The sequence below is a fragment of the Lycorma delicatula genome, chromosome 6, assembly GCF_047948215.1.
Source record: "Lycorma delicatula isolate Av1 chromosome 6, ASM4794821v1, whole genome shotgun sequence".
Taxonomy (NCBI): domain Eukaryota; kingdom Metazoa; phylum Arthropoda; class Insecta; order Hemiptera; family Fulgoridae; genus Lycorma; species Lycorma delicatula.
In genome coordinates, this window is record NC_134460.1 from 40,104,452 (window position 1) to 40,122,059 (window position 17,608).

The window sequence follows — 17,608 nt, forward strand, 5'->3', positions numbered from 1 at the left end:
AATACATTTGAAAAATGTATTAACAACTCATTTTATGTATGCAATTTTTTTTTAGTTTTGAAAGTAACAGAGAAAATAAATAAGATAAAGAGTGGTAATACATTTATTCAAATAAAACATAATTTTAATTTATTTCGGTATTTTAACTGATCTAACGTTAATAAATTTCAATAATTCTAAATAACTGTCACAACATATTACAATCTCAGCAAAAATCAATTTATTAGAGACAAGAAACAATGTTTGTATTAATAATATATATTAATGACCAATAAAATTTATTTATTTATTAAAAGTGAATACATATACCCATTACTTAAAAAGTACTTCATAAAAAATTTTTTCAACTTCATAAAATAAAAAAACAAAATTGTGTGCAACACCACCAAAAGTAAAGACAGTTTTAGTCAAATTCAAAACTGTTTTACTAAGCTCTCTTGATTTGGCCGAAAATGAAAATTGAATATATAACTCAAAAAATAATTAAATTATCTTAAACCCTAAAAAAAAGAATTTTATCAATTTATTTTTCATTTTTTTATTTTAGAAACACAATATTAGAAATATAACAGTTATTTTTTAACACATATTTTATTCTGAACAAAGAAATTTATGGGTTCAACAGGTAAAATTACATCGCACACAAATCTTTCAAAAACATAACTAAAACAAAATAATGTATCCAAAAAATACATAAATTATTCCTAAGTAGTATAGAAATACATACATATAATATCAATGTATGATTTTTTTTCCAATAATGAGACTGAAAAATTCACTTTATCTTATTATATAATAAAATAGTTTCAGTTTTTACAAGTAATTATCAGGCATTTAGTATAAGGTATATTTTTTCAATACTTTGAATGTACTTAATAAAGACGATCGTAATCAAGGCTCAAGAATAACAAATCTTTAACAGGACATCTCATTTCTGTACCATGCATCATATATTTTTCACAATCCGAACTTAATTTTGGCCAGTCATTTATCCAACTAAGTAATTTATAACGTGGATAACTAATTGTTGATATCAGATCACTGGTAATATCATTCGGTAATTTTAGTAATTCTGCAGAATCAAGTATATATGAAGAAGCAGTGAAAGGATTATAATTCAATGATCTTACCATATCTCCACCAGTTACTGGCGGAATTGCTCCCAAATCTTTCACTTTTCTTTGTGATTTACTTGAACTGACTTTTGAGGGAAATGTACTATTTTTATTAAAGTTTTTTAATTTTTCATAGCATTTCTCTGTTGGGTTAAGAGAAAAGGCTGTTAAAACACACTCACGAGTTATTTCAGGAAAATCTTGTAATGAATCGGCCAGTAGCAAAAAACACTGGGACAGTTTAAGTTCATGTATTTTAAAATTTTTTTCATCTTTTTTCAATTTAAATTTTTCTGTTTCATTTATAATTATATTAAAGACACGAATATATAATACAATCCAGTTTTTCAAAGAGATCTCAAAATATTTAATAACTTGATTTGTTAATAATAATGCAGATTCTTCACATCTAGATTCGATCAGAAATCTGATTCTAGTTACAAGCAAAAATAAATTTTCTTTATAAAACAATTCATGTGTTTCTTCTTTGCTAATTTCAAGATTATTAATTATCTTTATTAATGACTGATCATCCCAAGGATTACTCACCAAATTAATAAGATGTTTAACAACTTTATGCGTGTCAGAACCATTTTTAATAAAATAAAAAAGACATTTTTCTAGAGATATATAAATATGATCTTTATAAAAATTTTTTATTTTCCCCCAACTTTTATGAAAAATTATATTTATCGTAAGAGGGTACATATATTTAAATATTTTTTCAGGTACCTCTGTTGATGTCTGATTATCAAAAAAATCAGCTATAACACCCCAAACAAGGGCAGTTTTTTCTGCTTGATCTTCATAATCCTCAAAAGAATTAGCAGGAAAAATTGATCCTTTTAGAATTTTTAATGAAAATAACAGATGAGTATTTTTTAAATGCTGAAAAAGTTCAGACTCAAACTCTTCATTAACAACATCCATTATGACTTAAAATTCTCTGAAAACATAGGATAAAACTACATGTTAATAAAATAATATAAAAATCACACATACATTTTTAGTTCTAGGAAAGATGGTAAACAAAACAGGTCTACCAAACAAGTGTTAGGTATTAATATGTTAAAATTATTTGTAGTGTAGAATAGGCTGATTTGATGATAGCTCAGGTCTCTCGCACTTAAATTTTAAAAACTTAAAACTTTGTATAAATTTTTATAAGTACTTAAGTTTGGTACTGTTGAATTCTTCCTGCCCTTAGAAATACAGTACAGGTTATGTACAGTTGGGATGCTTCTTTTCACAGGGAGCATAAAAATGAAAACTTCAATAATTAGACAAACACACACAGAAATATTACTTCTGTAGGGTTTCATACATAGTGTATTATCACTCTGAAATTGTAACCTAGTTTTAAATTTTAAGTAATTTTAGTTTTGAATTTATTTCAGTAACTTTGTAATATAGTTATTTCTTTGTACAAATATAGTTAATTTCCACAGTGTAATAAGGCACAATAGCATTGCAGATTATTTTTTCAGAAACTGTTTGCAAAAGTCCTGTACTGTATTTGTTGTAACTGGCAAATTCACATTTGACTCCCACTATTTCTGAGATATTCAGGCAACACCAAGTTGACGCTGACTCTACCCCCAAAAAACAAATTATTTTGGTCTTGATAGGCTTTCTGCTGCTATAATTATATTAGAAGAGAGGAATAAGAAAATTACAGCACAGCAGGAGGAGCAATTACAGCTGCAAAAAGCACATCTGTTTACCATAATATAGTGAGCTACAAAGTTTAACAGCAGTAATAATAATAATAATATATTGAGTAACTACACATTCTTAATAACTTTTTTATCATTAAAAGTACAATGTTCAACTCTTTTTAAAGGAAAGAGATTTGAATTAAAAGAAAAAATTTAGCATTTAAACTGTATTATTTAATTACCTAAAATAATATTGTTTTTTAAAACTTATTTAAAATAGATAAATTTGCATAAAAGTATTGGTAATTAGTTTTTATAATATTTTTTCTACATGGAGATGTGTAACAGTACTTAGATACGTTCACCGATTTGCGTCCTGGTTGTCAACAATACTTTTGAATGGTTCAAAGCTAAGAGTTAGAATATAATATTACTTCACAGTCTGTATTTTTTAAAAATTCAAAATGAATCATTTAATTATTTATATATCTGAATAAAATTAATTTCAAATAATTTATTTAAATGAATAAACATAATATTTTACTAAAACAGTAAGTATTATAATTTAATAATACATCCTTTTCATAGGATTTAACAAAATATCACAAAATAAAAAATAATTTTCACATGGAAACTTGCTACAGCTGTATACATTTTGTAATAGGTTATGTAGGCTAAATTTTATTTTGTCGTTTTTAATTTCATTCAACTAATACAACATAAATTAATGCAATATAACTGTCACAGTAAGTGCATCAGACGGGCAAATTTTTGATTTTACTTAACCTTGAAGACATACCCAAAAACCCAGTTTTTTTGCTTCTAACTTTGTTTCCTGTGAACTGATTTGCTTGAAAATTAATAGGATTCTATTTTTACTACGATTACATCATACTACCAAATCAAGATTGTTAAAAATTGTGCCCAGAACGAAAAAAGCTGAAAATGTACCCAAAGACCCCATTTTTTGGCTTTACCTCCAGTTCCTATGAACAGATTTGCCTGAAAATCTATAAGGCGCTATTCACAGTAGATTTACATCACCACCAAGTTTCATCAAAATCTATTAATATTTGTGTCCAGTAGAGCAGATGAAAAATCTTATACATACGAGTAAATACATAAGTAAATAAACATGATCAGGTGCAGTTGCAATTTCCAAATTCTTTGGAAATAATAATCTTGATAATTTTTTAATTTGAAAATCAAGCAATAAACACATATTCACAAACTTAACAAGTAGCAGATTCGTGAAGAGCTGTGTAGTTTATGGAATAGCTACCACTACCTTAAGAATAATGTTTAAGAGTAACATAGGTTGCAACCAGTATTCCACACTACATACAGCAGTCAGTTGTCTGTTACTCAAAAATTTAAAAAAGTACAAGTTTTGTTTTCTATATAAGCAAGTTTACATCAAAACTTTCCCTACTGAAGAAAAACACAGCGTACAATGTTTCTCCAGTGATTTAAAGTAGTTTTTTTATCTATTTTTCATGGATGTGATGCATACAGAGCATTTAAATTAAAAGAGCTGCTCATTTTTTTTTCTTTTTAAACAGCTGTAATGATTCTATCCTTAGATATTCTTGGAAAATAATTTCAGTTAGTACCCAAGTAATTACTGAAAATGTATTAACATTTGAGAAAGTTGAAACAAACACAGACAAGTTAAACAACTTTAACTCATTTCATCTTCCAGATTGTTTTTTCCTGAAAGGCTATAATTTTCATCACTGATAATACTAATGCTGAAGAAAAGGGCAAACTTTTCATGACCTATTTATATCATTTTTTGGAATATTATAATCAGGTGAACGATTAAACAATTTGCAAGTATCCTTGAAAAGTGACAAAAATGAAGTTCAGTGGTATGTAATTTATTATCATGAATAATTTCATTTAATAAGCAATGAAGCACATTAACTTTTCTCTTTAAAACCTCCAAAATAATTTTATTTTCTACTCTACGAAATCAGTATCATATTTTAATTTGGTGTCAGCTCTGACTCATCTAGAAATCCTTTTATACTTCATGTCACGATCAAGAAAGATTAATACAGTCAAGTATCTAAGCAACTTAAGAAGTCCTCTACATACCTGGATTTTATTACTAATTACAAATCCATCTCTAGTGTTTTTTTACAGATTTAAAAGGAATTGCTCAAAAAATAAACTGTATTTTCTTTTAACAGTTTTGATTTTTGTTTTTATTATTTTCATATGTTTTATTATTTATGTTTTTATTATTATTTACTTGTTAATTAAAATATTTCAATCATTGTTTAAAGCAATCAATTCAACCCATCCTGCACGGCAGGAGCAGTGCAGGTACATGGCTCCTGGTCTAAACCCTAGAAATTTTACTTAATGAAAAAAATTGTCCTTTTAGTATTAAATATTTTTTTCCATTACTTTCATTTCTAACTAACAAGTGGAAATTATTACAGAAACATGATCTAACAACGTGTTTCCTTCACATATACAGAATAACAAATATACTTGTCGTATTCATGACTGTACAACATTAAGTTTCAATAATGATTAAAATAATTACCTTAATCTCTTTAGCTCCCATACTTACTTTATAATACAAAAAACTTTACTAAATTAAACGTTTCTACAAAAAATTCACAATATGGCTCTATAACATAAAACAGAAAAGAATATAAGACCAATCAGTTTTCACGGTATAAAGTAAAGAAGAAAAAATTGTTTATAATCAACATAAATAAAAAGCCGTTGCTACAGCTTTTTCAACTTTGCTATGCATTTTCTAAAATATTATCAAATATATTTATATAAATACAACTTAAAATTTGTATATGTACCAGCAAGAATTCCCCCTCCTTTTTTTTTAGTTTGTGAACTAAACATAAGCAGTAAACAGTGTTATTTAATTAATTTAAAATGAGATTTTTTAAATCTTCTAAAAATAGATACTTTATAAATCTTCTAACTGGAATAATTAATTAATTAACCCAAAAAGATATACTTATTAATCTCTACAGTCTGTCAGTCTTTCATATGACTGCAGCATATATAAAAACAGCCAATAATGATGCTTTTTTGTGCAATCAGTTCTTCTGATAAATATCTGTTGGGTGAATGAATATTCCAATTTCAAGCGATTGTCTTATATCAAGTCATCTATTACTATTACAACATTTAACACACACAATCAAAAAAATAATAATTTAAACAATGTTTTAATACATAGTTAAAGTTTATTAATATTTTATTTAATATGCATTGTAATACTGAACAAACTTAGTAAAAATCATTAGTAACTGGTGTTGTATTTTTGCAACTGACGGTAGCATTAATAAAACCAATGTATATCCTACAATTTCACTGTAATTACAGTCATCACAGACTTTCAGTATTGCTATTTTCTTTTAATGAATAAAAGTTTCCTGTAATATTGTAAATTGAATTTTATTTGTTTGATTGTATCATGCTTTTTTTAAGTACATCATCTTAATAAAATGCTAAGCTTGACATCACATTAAATATTTATATTATCCTTACATGCAGTACATTTCCATCTGAAGTGTAATAGCATCTCTTGAGACTCCCTCAAAAAGGTTGCAATTGTTTTGAAGATACAAAAACGAGTCCAATTATTTTCTGATATCCATAAGCGATTCATGAAGATATATATTTAGAAAATTAAAAATATATATATTAGGCCATGTGTATATTAATAAATATAAAATTTTTGCTAAAAGGAATAGTCACTTACTCTTAAAACATAAGATCAAAAGTTATTAAAAGACAACAAAACTGTTTTTAACTCAACACAATACTTTGAATTATGATAAAGAGCTTTATTGTTTCAATTTCATTTTTAATAAATTTGCTAAGTCATTAAAAATAACTTCTCACCAATTTATATAGAATAAAATTAAAATATTTTCTTTTACAGAAATAATATTTGTCTCTGAACAAATTTTTAAATATATATTATTAAAAAAAATCATGAATTTTCTGCAATTTGTAAATGCTTACAATCATGCAAATAATTTTCATTAGCACCTACTGATATTAATAATTTTGTAGTTATAATTATATATTTAATATCATGTACTTACCTTATTATTTTCTGTAATTATACTTTTTAAAAATAATGAGTAATTTAATTACAACTGTTAGGTAGATTTCATAAGATTTTTAATGAGTACCATGATTCAACTTCTGGAAAATTTCAACACATCTATGCATTTCCCATCCCCCAGACCCCAAAACCACCATCAATCCAAAAGTATATATATATATATATATATATATATATACATTTCACTTTCTTGTGGACACGATAACTTACATAATTTTGCACCATTCACTTTCAAATTGATAAATAAAAAATATAATAACCAAAAATCTAGGTAGAGTTCATTAATGGGCAAAATCGGACTATGGGGGTGGAAATGGGAGGTGGCTTTTAAAAAAAAACAAGATATCCCTATAATAATTTTCTTATTAAGTAAAATATCGAATTCGTTTAAAGTTCCTACTATTCATTGGGTAAGGGCCAATGAGTGGAAAAAAATGGTGTTTCAAGGACAAAAAAAAAAATCATAGCTCTCTTAATAAGCACAGGATCGAATCCGTTAAAAGTAGTCATTAGACTTCTAAATATTACCTAAAGATTTTGTCTAAAACAATTTTTGTTATGACCAACCCTTACGGCAAGGGATGACTAAAATATTGTTGGAATTGAAAGAAAAGGCTTCCCATTTTCTAAACATAAGAAACTATTGTATTGAGTGAATTTGAAATGAATGCATTTAAACTGCTGTGACTTAGTATTGTGTATATTTTAATTTTTGCAAGTGACAATTAATTTATGTGGCTAATGTCAGCCCATTTTACTTTCAGATCATCTTCTCAACATCACTGCTGTTACATTTAAACATGCTTTTAAATAAAACTTCTGAAACATTGTCTTTTTTTATCAATACAAAGAGCCAAACCTAGAATCTCCCACTAATCCTCAAATAGGTGTGTTGTCAAGCAGTTCAGGAAAAATCATAAGGAAGTTTTGATAAATTAAGCAATAACTTTTAGTCTAATGAGAAAACCTAGTGTCTGTAAAACATATAAAAATAATGTTTGATACGAGCTCGTGCAATCTGAGTTTGCCTATTCCTATTTTCCACCAATAAAATCTACCGGCTATCTACTCCGTCTTCCGGCGTGTCAAAAGGAATTTTTTTTTTTTTAAATAACTGATCAAGATCTCCGGTGGTTTTATTTGATCCAACCAGGTAAATATTGAAGCAGTTAATATGCACCCATTCCTGATATGATCTATATCTATATAATGTACTTTTATTTACATAATAAATGTTTAAAAAATTTATTTAATTCTTATATTGTAAAATTACATTTGAAATTTTTCATCTTGTATGTCTTCTTAGTTCTTGCTAAAAATGCATATTTATATACAGGAAGGAATGAATACAATTTTATTTTAACTTATTTCCAAAACACATCACTTTCTATTTAAATGAGGATTTTAAGTTATTATTTATTTAAATGAAGTTACTTTGTAATAGTACTTATGAAATTTTACTCTGACTCAGTTATGCTGATGAAATCCTGAGGCATTTTAATTCACATATTTGCTTGACAGAATTGATTACATTAAGACTTAATGAATAACAATCTCTCTTTTTTTAATGAAATTATGGTTTTAGACTTTTACATGGTTTTTTCAAAAAAGAGATAAAAATAAAAAATTTAAGACAAGAGTGAACTTGTTACTTCAGAAATATTTTATTTGATTTTTAACTACTAAGAATGGACAAAATAAAAAAACATCAAAAACAGACAAGAAAAAATTTCAGGCACAAATCGAGTCTGCTAGAACCTAATACAGATCTAGAGTTTCAATTGTTATCCATGATGGTAGGCATTGAAAATGATAAAACAACTACTGAATCAAACCGACTTGAATCATACTTTGAATCTTCTAGAAGTAGAACTAAATCAAATCTAATGTAAATTTGGTAGTTTGTTTTTTTACACGATTTTTATATCTTTCTAATGACTGCAATAGTAATATAATAACTAAATTACAATATAACTAGTTTTAACTCTAGGAATTAAATACAAAGATTTCGTTTAAGATATTGTGCAGATTCTAAGTATTTACAGTAAACACCGATAATAAAGAAAACCTTATCGTATTACACATATACAACGTATTATTGCATTATAGTCCTTATTATAGCAATACAGACTACTTTCAAAAAACTGCATCAAATCACATAAATTACTGATAATAAAAAATGTAGGCAAACAAAACTGATATAGATAAATAAAGAAGCACAAAACACAGTTTCTTCAGAGTTCAAAATAAACTTTTTACCTGGGATTTTTTTCATTTAAAATCTCTCATTAGGCCAAGATTACAAAATTCTACAGTGGTTCAATTAAAGTAATTTATTTTGCTAAATCTATATAAATTATTCACATAAATTCTAATAAACAAAAAAGAAATATATTAAACCATTTTCAACCAAATAAATAAAATTAAAACATTTGTTCACCTTTAAATTAACGTCCGGAATCCAGTTTTATAAATCTCAATGTAGTAATACCAACTGCAAATGAAATGTGGTACATTATCTAACTTTATAATGAACTTCACTAAAAAATAAAAATTACCAAATTCATTTCAAATTTGATATCAAGCACAATATTTAACCAAATTTATTTTATGGTATTAAAAAAATTAAAAATAAAGTAACCATCCTAACAGATTAACGTACATTTCAATTTATCTGGATAAAACAAGGTTATCAAATATATTTTTTAGAATTATGATAATCTGAATCCTACTTTCGTAAAATGTCGACGTAAATATACAAAAATAAAAATTCCAGAATACATCGAAGTACGCTACATTTTAACTACATCGACTGAACATAAGCAAAATAAATAAATTATACATTCGCGTCTTTGCGGGCCAACACAACTTAAAGAATATTAAAACATTATCACACCATAGGCCACCACAATATCGTTTCTTTTTTTTGTTCATAGTTATACATAGAAATTCGAACATAATTAATAATACTCTTAGTACAAGATCCGACAGCTGATTTCTGCAGGAATGTTTTTTTTTTTACTGAAACTCAATTTAAATGAATGATTAATGTTAAAAGTAATGAAATGTAGTACAAATAACAAAGATGGACCACTGAATGTGAAAATAGGAGAAGAAAAGATTATGGAGGTAGAAGAATTTTGTTATTTGGGAAGTAGAATTACTAAAGATGGACGAAGCAGGAGCGATATAAAATGCCGAATAGCAGAAGCGAAACGAGCCTTCAGTCAGAAATATAATTTGTTTACATCAAAAACTAATTTACACGTCAGGAAAAGATTTTTGAAAGTATATGTTTGGAGCGTCGCTTTATATGGAAGTGAAACTTGGACGATCGGAGTACCTGGGAAGAAAATATTAGAAGCTTTTGAAATCTGGTGCCACAGGAGAATGTTAAAAATCAGATAGGTGGGTAAAGTGACAAATGAAGAGGTGTTGCGGTAAACTGGTGAAGAAAGAAGCATTGGAAAAATATAGCTAAAAGACTTATGGGCCACATACTAAGGCATCCTGGAATAGTCGCTTTAGTATTGGAAGGACAGGTAGTAGGAAAAAATTGTGTAGGCAGGCCACGTTTGGAATATGTTAAACGAATGTTAGGGATGTAGGATGTAGGGGGTATACCGAAATGAAACGACTAGCACGAGATAAGGAATCTTGGAGAGCTGCATCAAACCAGTCAAATGACTGAAGACATAAAAAAAAGAAGATTAATGTTAATTTCTACATTACTGCTGGGTTGCCTACCAAAAATTAGCCGCAATTACCTATAATTAAATGTATTGTAATTAATTTAGTTTAACGAATTGCACCTATATTTTTTTAAGTGAATTAAACGTTATTTGAGAGAAAATGATGTGAAGAATATAAAAAAAAATGGTTGCCAGCTATCAGTCAGCCGCAACCTCCAAGTTGCCAGGTGTGTTATTGTTAATTATTTATGCTCATCGTGCTTTTCAAAAAAATTATATATTAAATTGAAGTTTAATCTTTTCTGTTCACGATAATACATGGTTGCCTGTAAAAAAATGACCGCAAGTAGTAGTTGCCATTATTTGAATTAATTACTAATTACATGCCGGACTACGTGGCGCGAGTAGTAGCATCTCAGCCTTTCATCCGGAGGTCCCGGGTTCGAATCTCGGTTAGGCATGGCATTTTCACACACGCTACAAATCATTCATCTCATCCTCTGAAGCAATGCCTAACTGTGGACTCGGAGGTTAAGCAAAGAAAAAAAATTACTAATTACATAAAAATAATGAAAACAACAAAAAAGATGAGAAGGCCTAAAAATAGATTGTCAACGTCTTTATTCGAAAGAAGCAGCGCGCGCATTCCTTCTCTCTCGTTCACACTCATCCAGACTGAAAGTAAATGGTTCAAATTTTTACAGGCAACCATATGTTATCGTGTACAGAAAAAAATAAAATTCAATTAAGTATATAATTAAAATATAGTTGTAATTCGTTAGAATAAATTACAATATATTCAATTAACGGTAACTGCAACTAATTTTTGCTAGGCAACCCGGCAGTAATGTAGTAAATTAACTAACATTAATCATTCATTTAAATCGAGTTTCATTAAAAAAACAGATACCTGCAGAAACCTTAGACTATGTAGTGGAGCAGTATTCTGTTAAAAATTTCACTTGTAATTAAAAAAATACCTCAAAATGACTTCTAACCATAATCACATGAATTAAAACATGTAAGACAGTGAGATAACCTTAATTCACTTCAAAACAATAACTCCACACAAAAATTAGAATAACAAAATTAAATTATTTCATTAAATTATTCTTTTACCTAACTAACACCATACAGAAAAAAATAATTATTAATATAGATCATAAATTGTAAATATTGTATTCAGAAATGTTATATAATATATACATAAATCATGATGGGAATTAGAGATAATATTCCTTGGATATAAAAGTGGAATATTTGCCAGGAAGAATCAATGAAATCGGGGAAAAAAATTGGAGGAACGTCTCAAAAAAAAAAGAGGATAATAAATAAACTGAACGTTTTCGTTAAAAAAAACAGCTTTTTCTGTCACTTAAAGTGTTTAAACGGCCTTCTGCATACATAATGCTCTTAGAATTTTTTTTGTGTGTTTTGGTGGGCGAAAATCGTTTAGGCGTTATCACCTCCCGGTACAAAATACCCCATCTTAAAAACTAAAAAATTAAACAAAAACTTACAACTAATATCACAGCCGTAAAAATAAAATTAATAATCTTAAAACTGAAAACCTAAAATTTAATTAAAAATAAAAAGTTTAAAAAAGTCCAAGAGGACTAAAGGGCCCCAACTCGGTAACGGGGAGATTAAAAAAAAAAAAAAAAAAATATATATATATATATATATATATATATATACAACTAAACCTAGGTTAAAAACTAAAATATTTAAAAAACTAAAACTTACAACTAATATAACACAGATAAAATATCATAAAAAAATTAAAACTAATATCACAGTGGAAAACTTAATAAGTTAACATTTATTTAAAAGGAGTCATACAAAAAATAGATAAAATTTAAATATAACTGAATAAATTTAACGAAGTCCGAGAAGGGTGTAAAAGGTCCCATCTCGGATACAGAATAAAAAAAATAAATAAAAAATCATAACGATTAAATGTACAGAAAAACAAAAACGTTAAAATAATTCTTCAGCACTAGAATAAAAAGTGTATATACCATAATTTTAAATTTTGTGTAAAATATTAAAACTTAGTAAAAATTGCAAGACTCGGTCTAAAATTTCCTTATTAGTGCTCAGAATTTGGCGAATGTGTTTAATTTAAATTTAGGACGCAAAGCCACAAAACATATGCAATCCTCAAGTATGTGGCGCGCAATCATTCGGCAGTTGCATCGTGTACATAAGGGTAAGTGTGCTACTGACATCAGGTACTCGTGCTTTTAGAGTTATAAATAAATGGTAGGTAAATAATAAATACAATCTTTTCTTTTTTTCCTGTTTAGCCTCCGGTAACTACCGTTTACATAATTCTTCAGAGGATGATATGTATGAGTGTAAATGAAGTGTGTAGTCCTTGTACATTCTCAGTTCGACCATTCCTGAGATGTGCGGTTAATTGAAACCCAACCACCAAAGAACATCGGTATCCACGATCTAGTATTCAAATCCGTGTAAAAATAACTGGCTTTACTAGGATTTGAACGGTGGAACTCTCGACCTTCCAAATCAGCTGATTTGGGAAGACGCGTTAACCACTAGACCAATCCGGTGGGTTTATAAATATAATCTAACTATAACTTAACCTACGATCACTTCGCTGGCTAACCTATTTTTTTATTTTCACTCGTTGATTTTATTCAAACATGGGTCTTCCAAATGTATCTGACAGTTCAATATGAACATTATGCTTATAATTATAAATATAATTTACCAAACTTAACCTACGGTCGCTTCGCTCACTAACCTTGATATAGGTTAAGTTTGGTTAGATTATTATCTAATTGTTAATGTTAATATTTAACTAGGTTACTAAAAAATAACAATTATTATTTTCTTAATGTTTTTAAATAGCTAATTCTTAAAAAAAAATCATTGTGAAGGAGAAACAGAAAAGACCCTAACTGTGTCTTTGAGAAAGTTCCCCGAGAATGGAAAAAGAGTTGGGAAAGTACAAAATCTACTTGGGTATAAAAAATAAGAAGATAAAAGTTTACCGTATTGAATTCGCAGACCATAAGCCATTTTTTGCAAAAAACATTAAGTACCCTAAAACCTAGATAGAGATACTAAAAGAAGTTTATGAAAAAGTTTGCTTAAATATCTACTTTGAAAAAATTGAGTTCATTGCAATAAAAAAAAAAAAAGTTGAGAACAGGAGTATAACAATACAAGGAAGAAAAAAATAAAAGTGCTTGGGAAAATGGATCCAACCAAATGACCAAGATAAAATCACTAAAGAAGAAGAAACAGAGAATGCAACCAGCAAATAAACTATAAAAAAAAATTTACAATAATAATTTATTTTCATGAAGATAAAAATAACAATATTATTGTACAGTGGTAAGACCAGAAGTATTGTGCGCAATAGAATGTAGAGAATTAGATACTAGAAAATATTCTGGGTCCCAAAGTGAATAAATGAACGCAGTACAGATCCACAGAAAAACCGTAAAAAACCGTTACATGCAGTGCAAAAAAGAAGGCACACTTATACCGAATGGATGGAGGAAGGCTACCTAAAACTATCTTTTAACTATTATAATAAAAAATAAATAAAAATCAGCCGATATAGTGAACGATTAAGTATGAATAGATTGAGACACTGAAGAACAAACAATTCTATACAGAGGAAGATACAAATAAACAATAAAAAAGTTTAAAGGTTTTCAGGATAGCAACAAAAGAGGAGTGGGATACTCGGAGAATGCAGGGTAGCAGTGAGAACCCACCAGATTGGTCTAGTGGTTAACGCGTCTTCCCAAATCAGCTGATTTGGAAGCCGAGAGTTACAGCGTTCAAGTCCTAGTTAAGCCAGTTATTTTTACACGGATCTGAATACTAGATCGTGGATACCGGTGTTCTTTGGTTGTTGGGTTTCAATTAACCACACATCTCAGGAATGGTCGAACTGAGAATGTACAAAACTACACTTCATTTACACTCATACATATCATCCTCATTCATCCTCTGAAGAATTATCTAAACGGTAGGTACCGGAGGCTAAACAGGAAAAGAAAGAAAGAAAGAAAGGGTAGCAGTGAAAATTTGAATGAAGTATTGGGAGGTTGTAGGATCGGGAAGAATGAAAAAAGTAAAATCTAAAAAGGAACGTTAAACGTAGATGGCCTAAACAAAAAAACAAAATAAATAAATAAACACAAAAATTTTTTATGGCAAATATTATAAATGAAATAATGTAAAGCATGTTTATGATTACTACTCTCAAAAGTAACTAATGAAAATTTATTAAGCATGGCCTGTTCTTAAATAAAACATTTCCGGCGAAACCGATTTATAAATAATTCTTTAAAATGTCATAACGTAAGCGGTGTAAAAAAAATTTTAAACAGTTTATGAAACTGTTAACTACAGGAATGAGTCATTCTCTTCAAAATACGTGATCTATTATAAACATCGGTATCTATAAAAAATGTTGTAAAATTTGTTATTGTTATTATTATTAAACAGTAATATCTGTCTTCCAATGACCTTGCAAGTCCATTCACTTAAGAGCTATCTTTGTTTATTTAACCTCCGGAACCACAGCAAGGTATTACTTCAGAGAATGATATGTATAAATGTAGTCTAATGTCTGAAGTGTAGTCTTGTACAGTCTCAGGTCGATCATTTCTGAGATGTGTAGTTAATTGAAACCCAACCACCAAAGAACACCGGTATCCACGATCTAGTATTCAAATCCGTATAAACATAATTCGCTTTACTAGGATTTAAACCTTAGAACTCTCGATTTTGAAATCAGCTGACTTGCGACGAGTTTACCACTAGACCAACCAGGTGGGTTATTTAAGAGATAATCTGTTGTTAAAAACGCGTGGCTTTGTATAGACTATCTCGAAAATTATGCTGACACATTATATTATGCTTTGATATTTTATTTCTGATTTATGTTGTTTTTATTTGAAGCCCACTAAATGGAGTACTAATTAATTACATGATAGCTACATTTAAAATTATATCACTGTTGACAAAAACACAAGAATAGACGATAAAGTATTAGTACATAAATACTGGTAGGACTAACAAATTGAACCCACCGGGTTGGTCTAGTGGTGAACGCGTTTTCCCAAATCAGCTGATTTGGAAGTCGAGAGTTCCAGCGTTCAAGTCCTAGTAAAGCCAGCTATTTTTACACGGACTTGAATATTAGATCGTGGATACCGGTGTTCTTTGGTGGTTGGGTTTCAATTAACCACACATCTCAGGTATGGTCGAACTGAGAATGTACAAGACTACACTTCATTCACACTCATACATATCATCCTCATTCATCCTCTGAAAATTATCTAAACGGTAGTTACCGGAGGCTAAACAGGCAAATGAAAGAAAGGACTAACAAATTGAATTAACGGTACATTACTTTTTTTTTTAATACCATATTTTAAAGACAAGAGTGGGCGACCGTTAACCGCCTAAAAGATGCCTCGATCGCACCCGTGTGTTGCAGCGTAGACTGCCCACCCTGACTCTAGTCCCATCCGGACTTCCCATTGGGGTTCCCCTCTGAATCATGAGGATATCCCGACCTCCTCTTCCGAACAAACGAGATACTCCTCTTCAGAGGGCTGCCCTTCCCATTCCTACCCTACCAGGGATGCGGGTATGCACCCCACGAATACCCCTCTCCATTCAGCGTGTCCTCCCCTCATACTACGAGGTTCCTTACTGCTTCATCAGCACGCCCCGACCCATTCACTCTTGCGTGTGACCGGGCTCAGAAGACCTCTACAAAAAGGCTGCCTCCTTGGCCATACACGGTTCCGCGCTTCGACCCGGCTTCCTGAATTTTTTGAAGCCTTTTTTTTCAGCGGTATATTACTTTCTTTTTCCTGTTTAGCCTTGGTAATTTCCTTTTAGATAATACTTCAGAGGATTATATGTATAAGTAAATGAAGTGTAGTCTTGTACAGTCTCAGTTCGACTATTCCTAAGATGTGTGGTTAATTGAAACCCAACCACCGAAGAACACCGGTATCCACCATCTAGTATTCAAATCCGTGTAAAAATACTGACTTTACTAGGACTTGAACACTGGAACTCTCAACTTCCAAATCAGCTGATTTGGGAAGACGCGTTTATTAGACCAATCCGGTGGGTTCAGCGGTATATTACTGCACTAACAGAATCGCACAGACTGCAGTAAAATCTCACTACTTATACAAACAATAGCTAGGACAGCTATCACGCTGAACACAGTAATTGTGAGGGCACTTTCTTCTTCTTTGTAACAACTTGTTTTAATAAAAATCTACAGTAAAAATTGTCTGAAGTAAAAAAAGGACAGCGTAACTGGCAACAGGACACTTTACAAGCAGTACCGCTGTAAGTTCAGAATGTGAGAAAAAAACATTTAGCCAAATATTTATTAGAACCTTCTTTATTTAGCACTCAAAATAATAATTTAAAAAAAATGTGATCATAAAAAATGATATCAGAATATATTTTTAAATGAATCTGAGAAATTAAAAAAATTCCAAAATGGAAACGGAATACTACTTGAGATAAATATTTACTTCAAATTTTCGTTTGTAAAAAAAAAAAATATAATAATTGAAACAAAATTTCATAAAAATACAAAAGTAAATGAGATAGCTTTCGAAAAAAGTGAACTAGCTAAAAGCAATCTTCCGTAACCAACTAATAAAATTTTACGCAGAAGACAATAGAATGAGTCCTATCACTGGTCTCGCAGTAACCCTGAATAGTGTGGTGTGTCGAGGCCTACTGCAATCAATTTTTTTGTACCACAAGCAAAACAGTAGAACCCATTTTATTAATTTACTTGGGGGGGTTTTATTCACTACTGAAATATTTTTTCCTGGCGAAAAACGCGCTCGCGTTATGATCACCCGGACACAACATATTGGTCGTAATTAAATTAAAAAATTAATTAAAATACTAAAATCCAGCAACATAAAAATACATTTTTAAAATGAAAAAGCCTATTTCTCAACTAAAAAATAAAATTACGATCTGCTTTAC

General features: G+C 29.3%; 1 protein-coding gene across 2 annotated transcripts in view; it reads right to left on the reverse strand.

The window, feature by feature from the left end:
- Positions 1 to 758: 758 nt before the first annotated feature.
- Positions 759 to 17,608, reverse strand: part of LOC142326556 (uncharacterized) — a 30,245-nt gene continuing 13,395 nt past the window's right edge. Inside the window, exons 2-3 of one of the 2 annotated variants that reach the window (XM_075369133.1) lie at positions 9,331 to 9,384; positions 759 to 2,061 (exon numbers count right to left, since the gene is read on the reverse strand). In XM_075369133.1, coding sequence (XP_075225248.1) covers positions 873 to 2,045 — 1,173 coding nt within the window. In that variant the 5' untranslated portion in view covers positions 2,046 to 2,061; positions 9,331 to 9,384 and the 3' untranslated portion in view covers positions 759 to 872. Of the gene's footprint in view, positions 2,062 to 9,330; positions 9,431 to 17,608 lie in introns of both variants that reach the window. The other variant, XM_075369131.1, reaches the window with a different exon arrangement.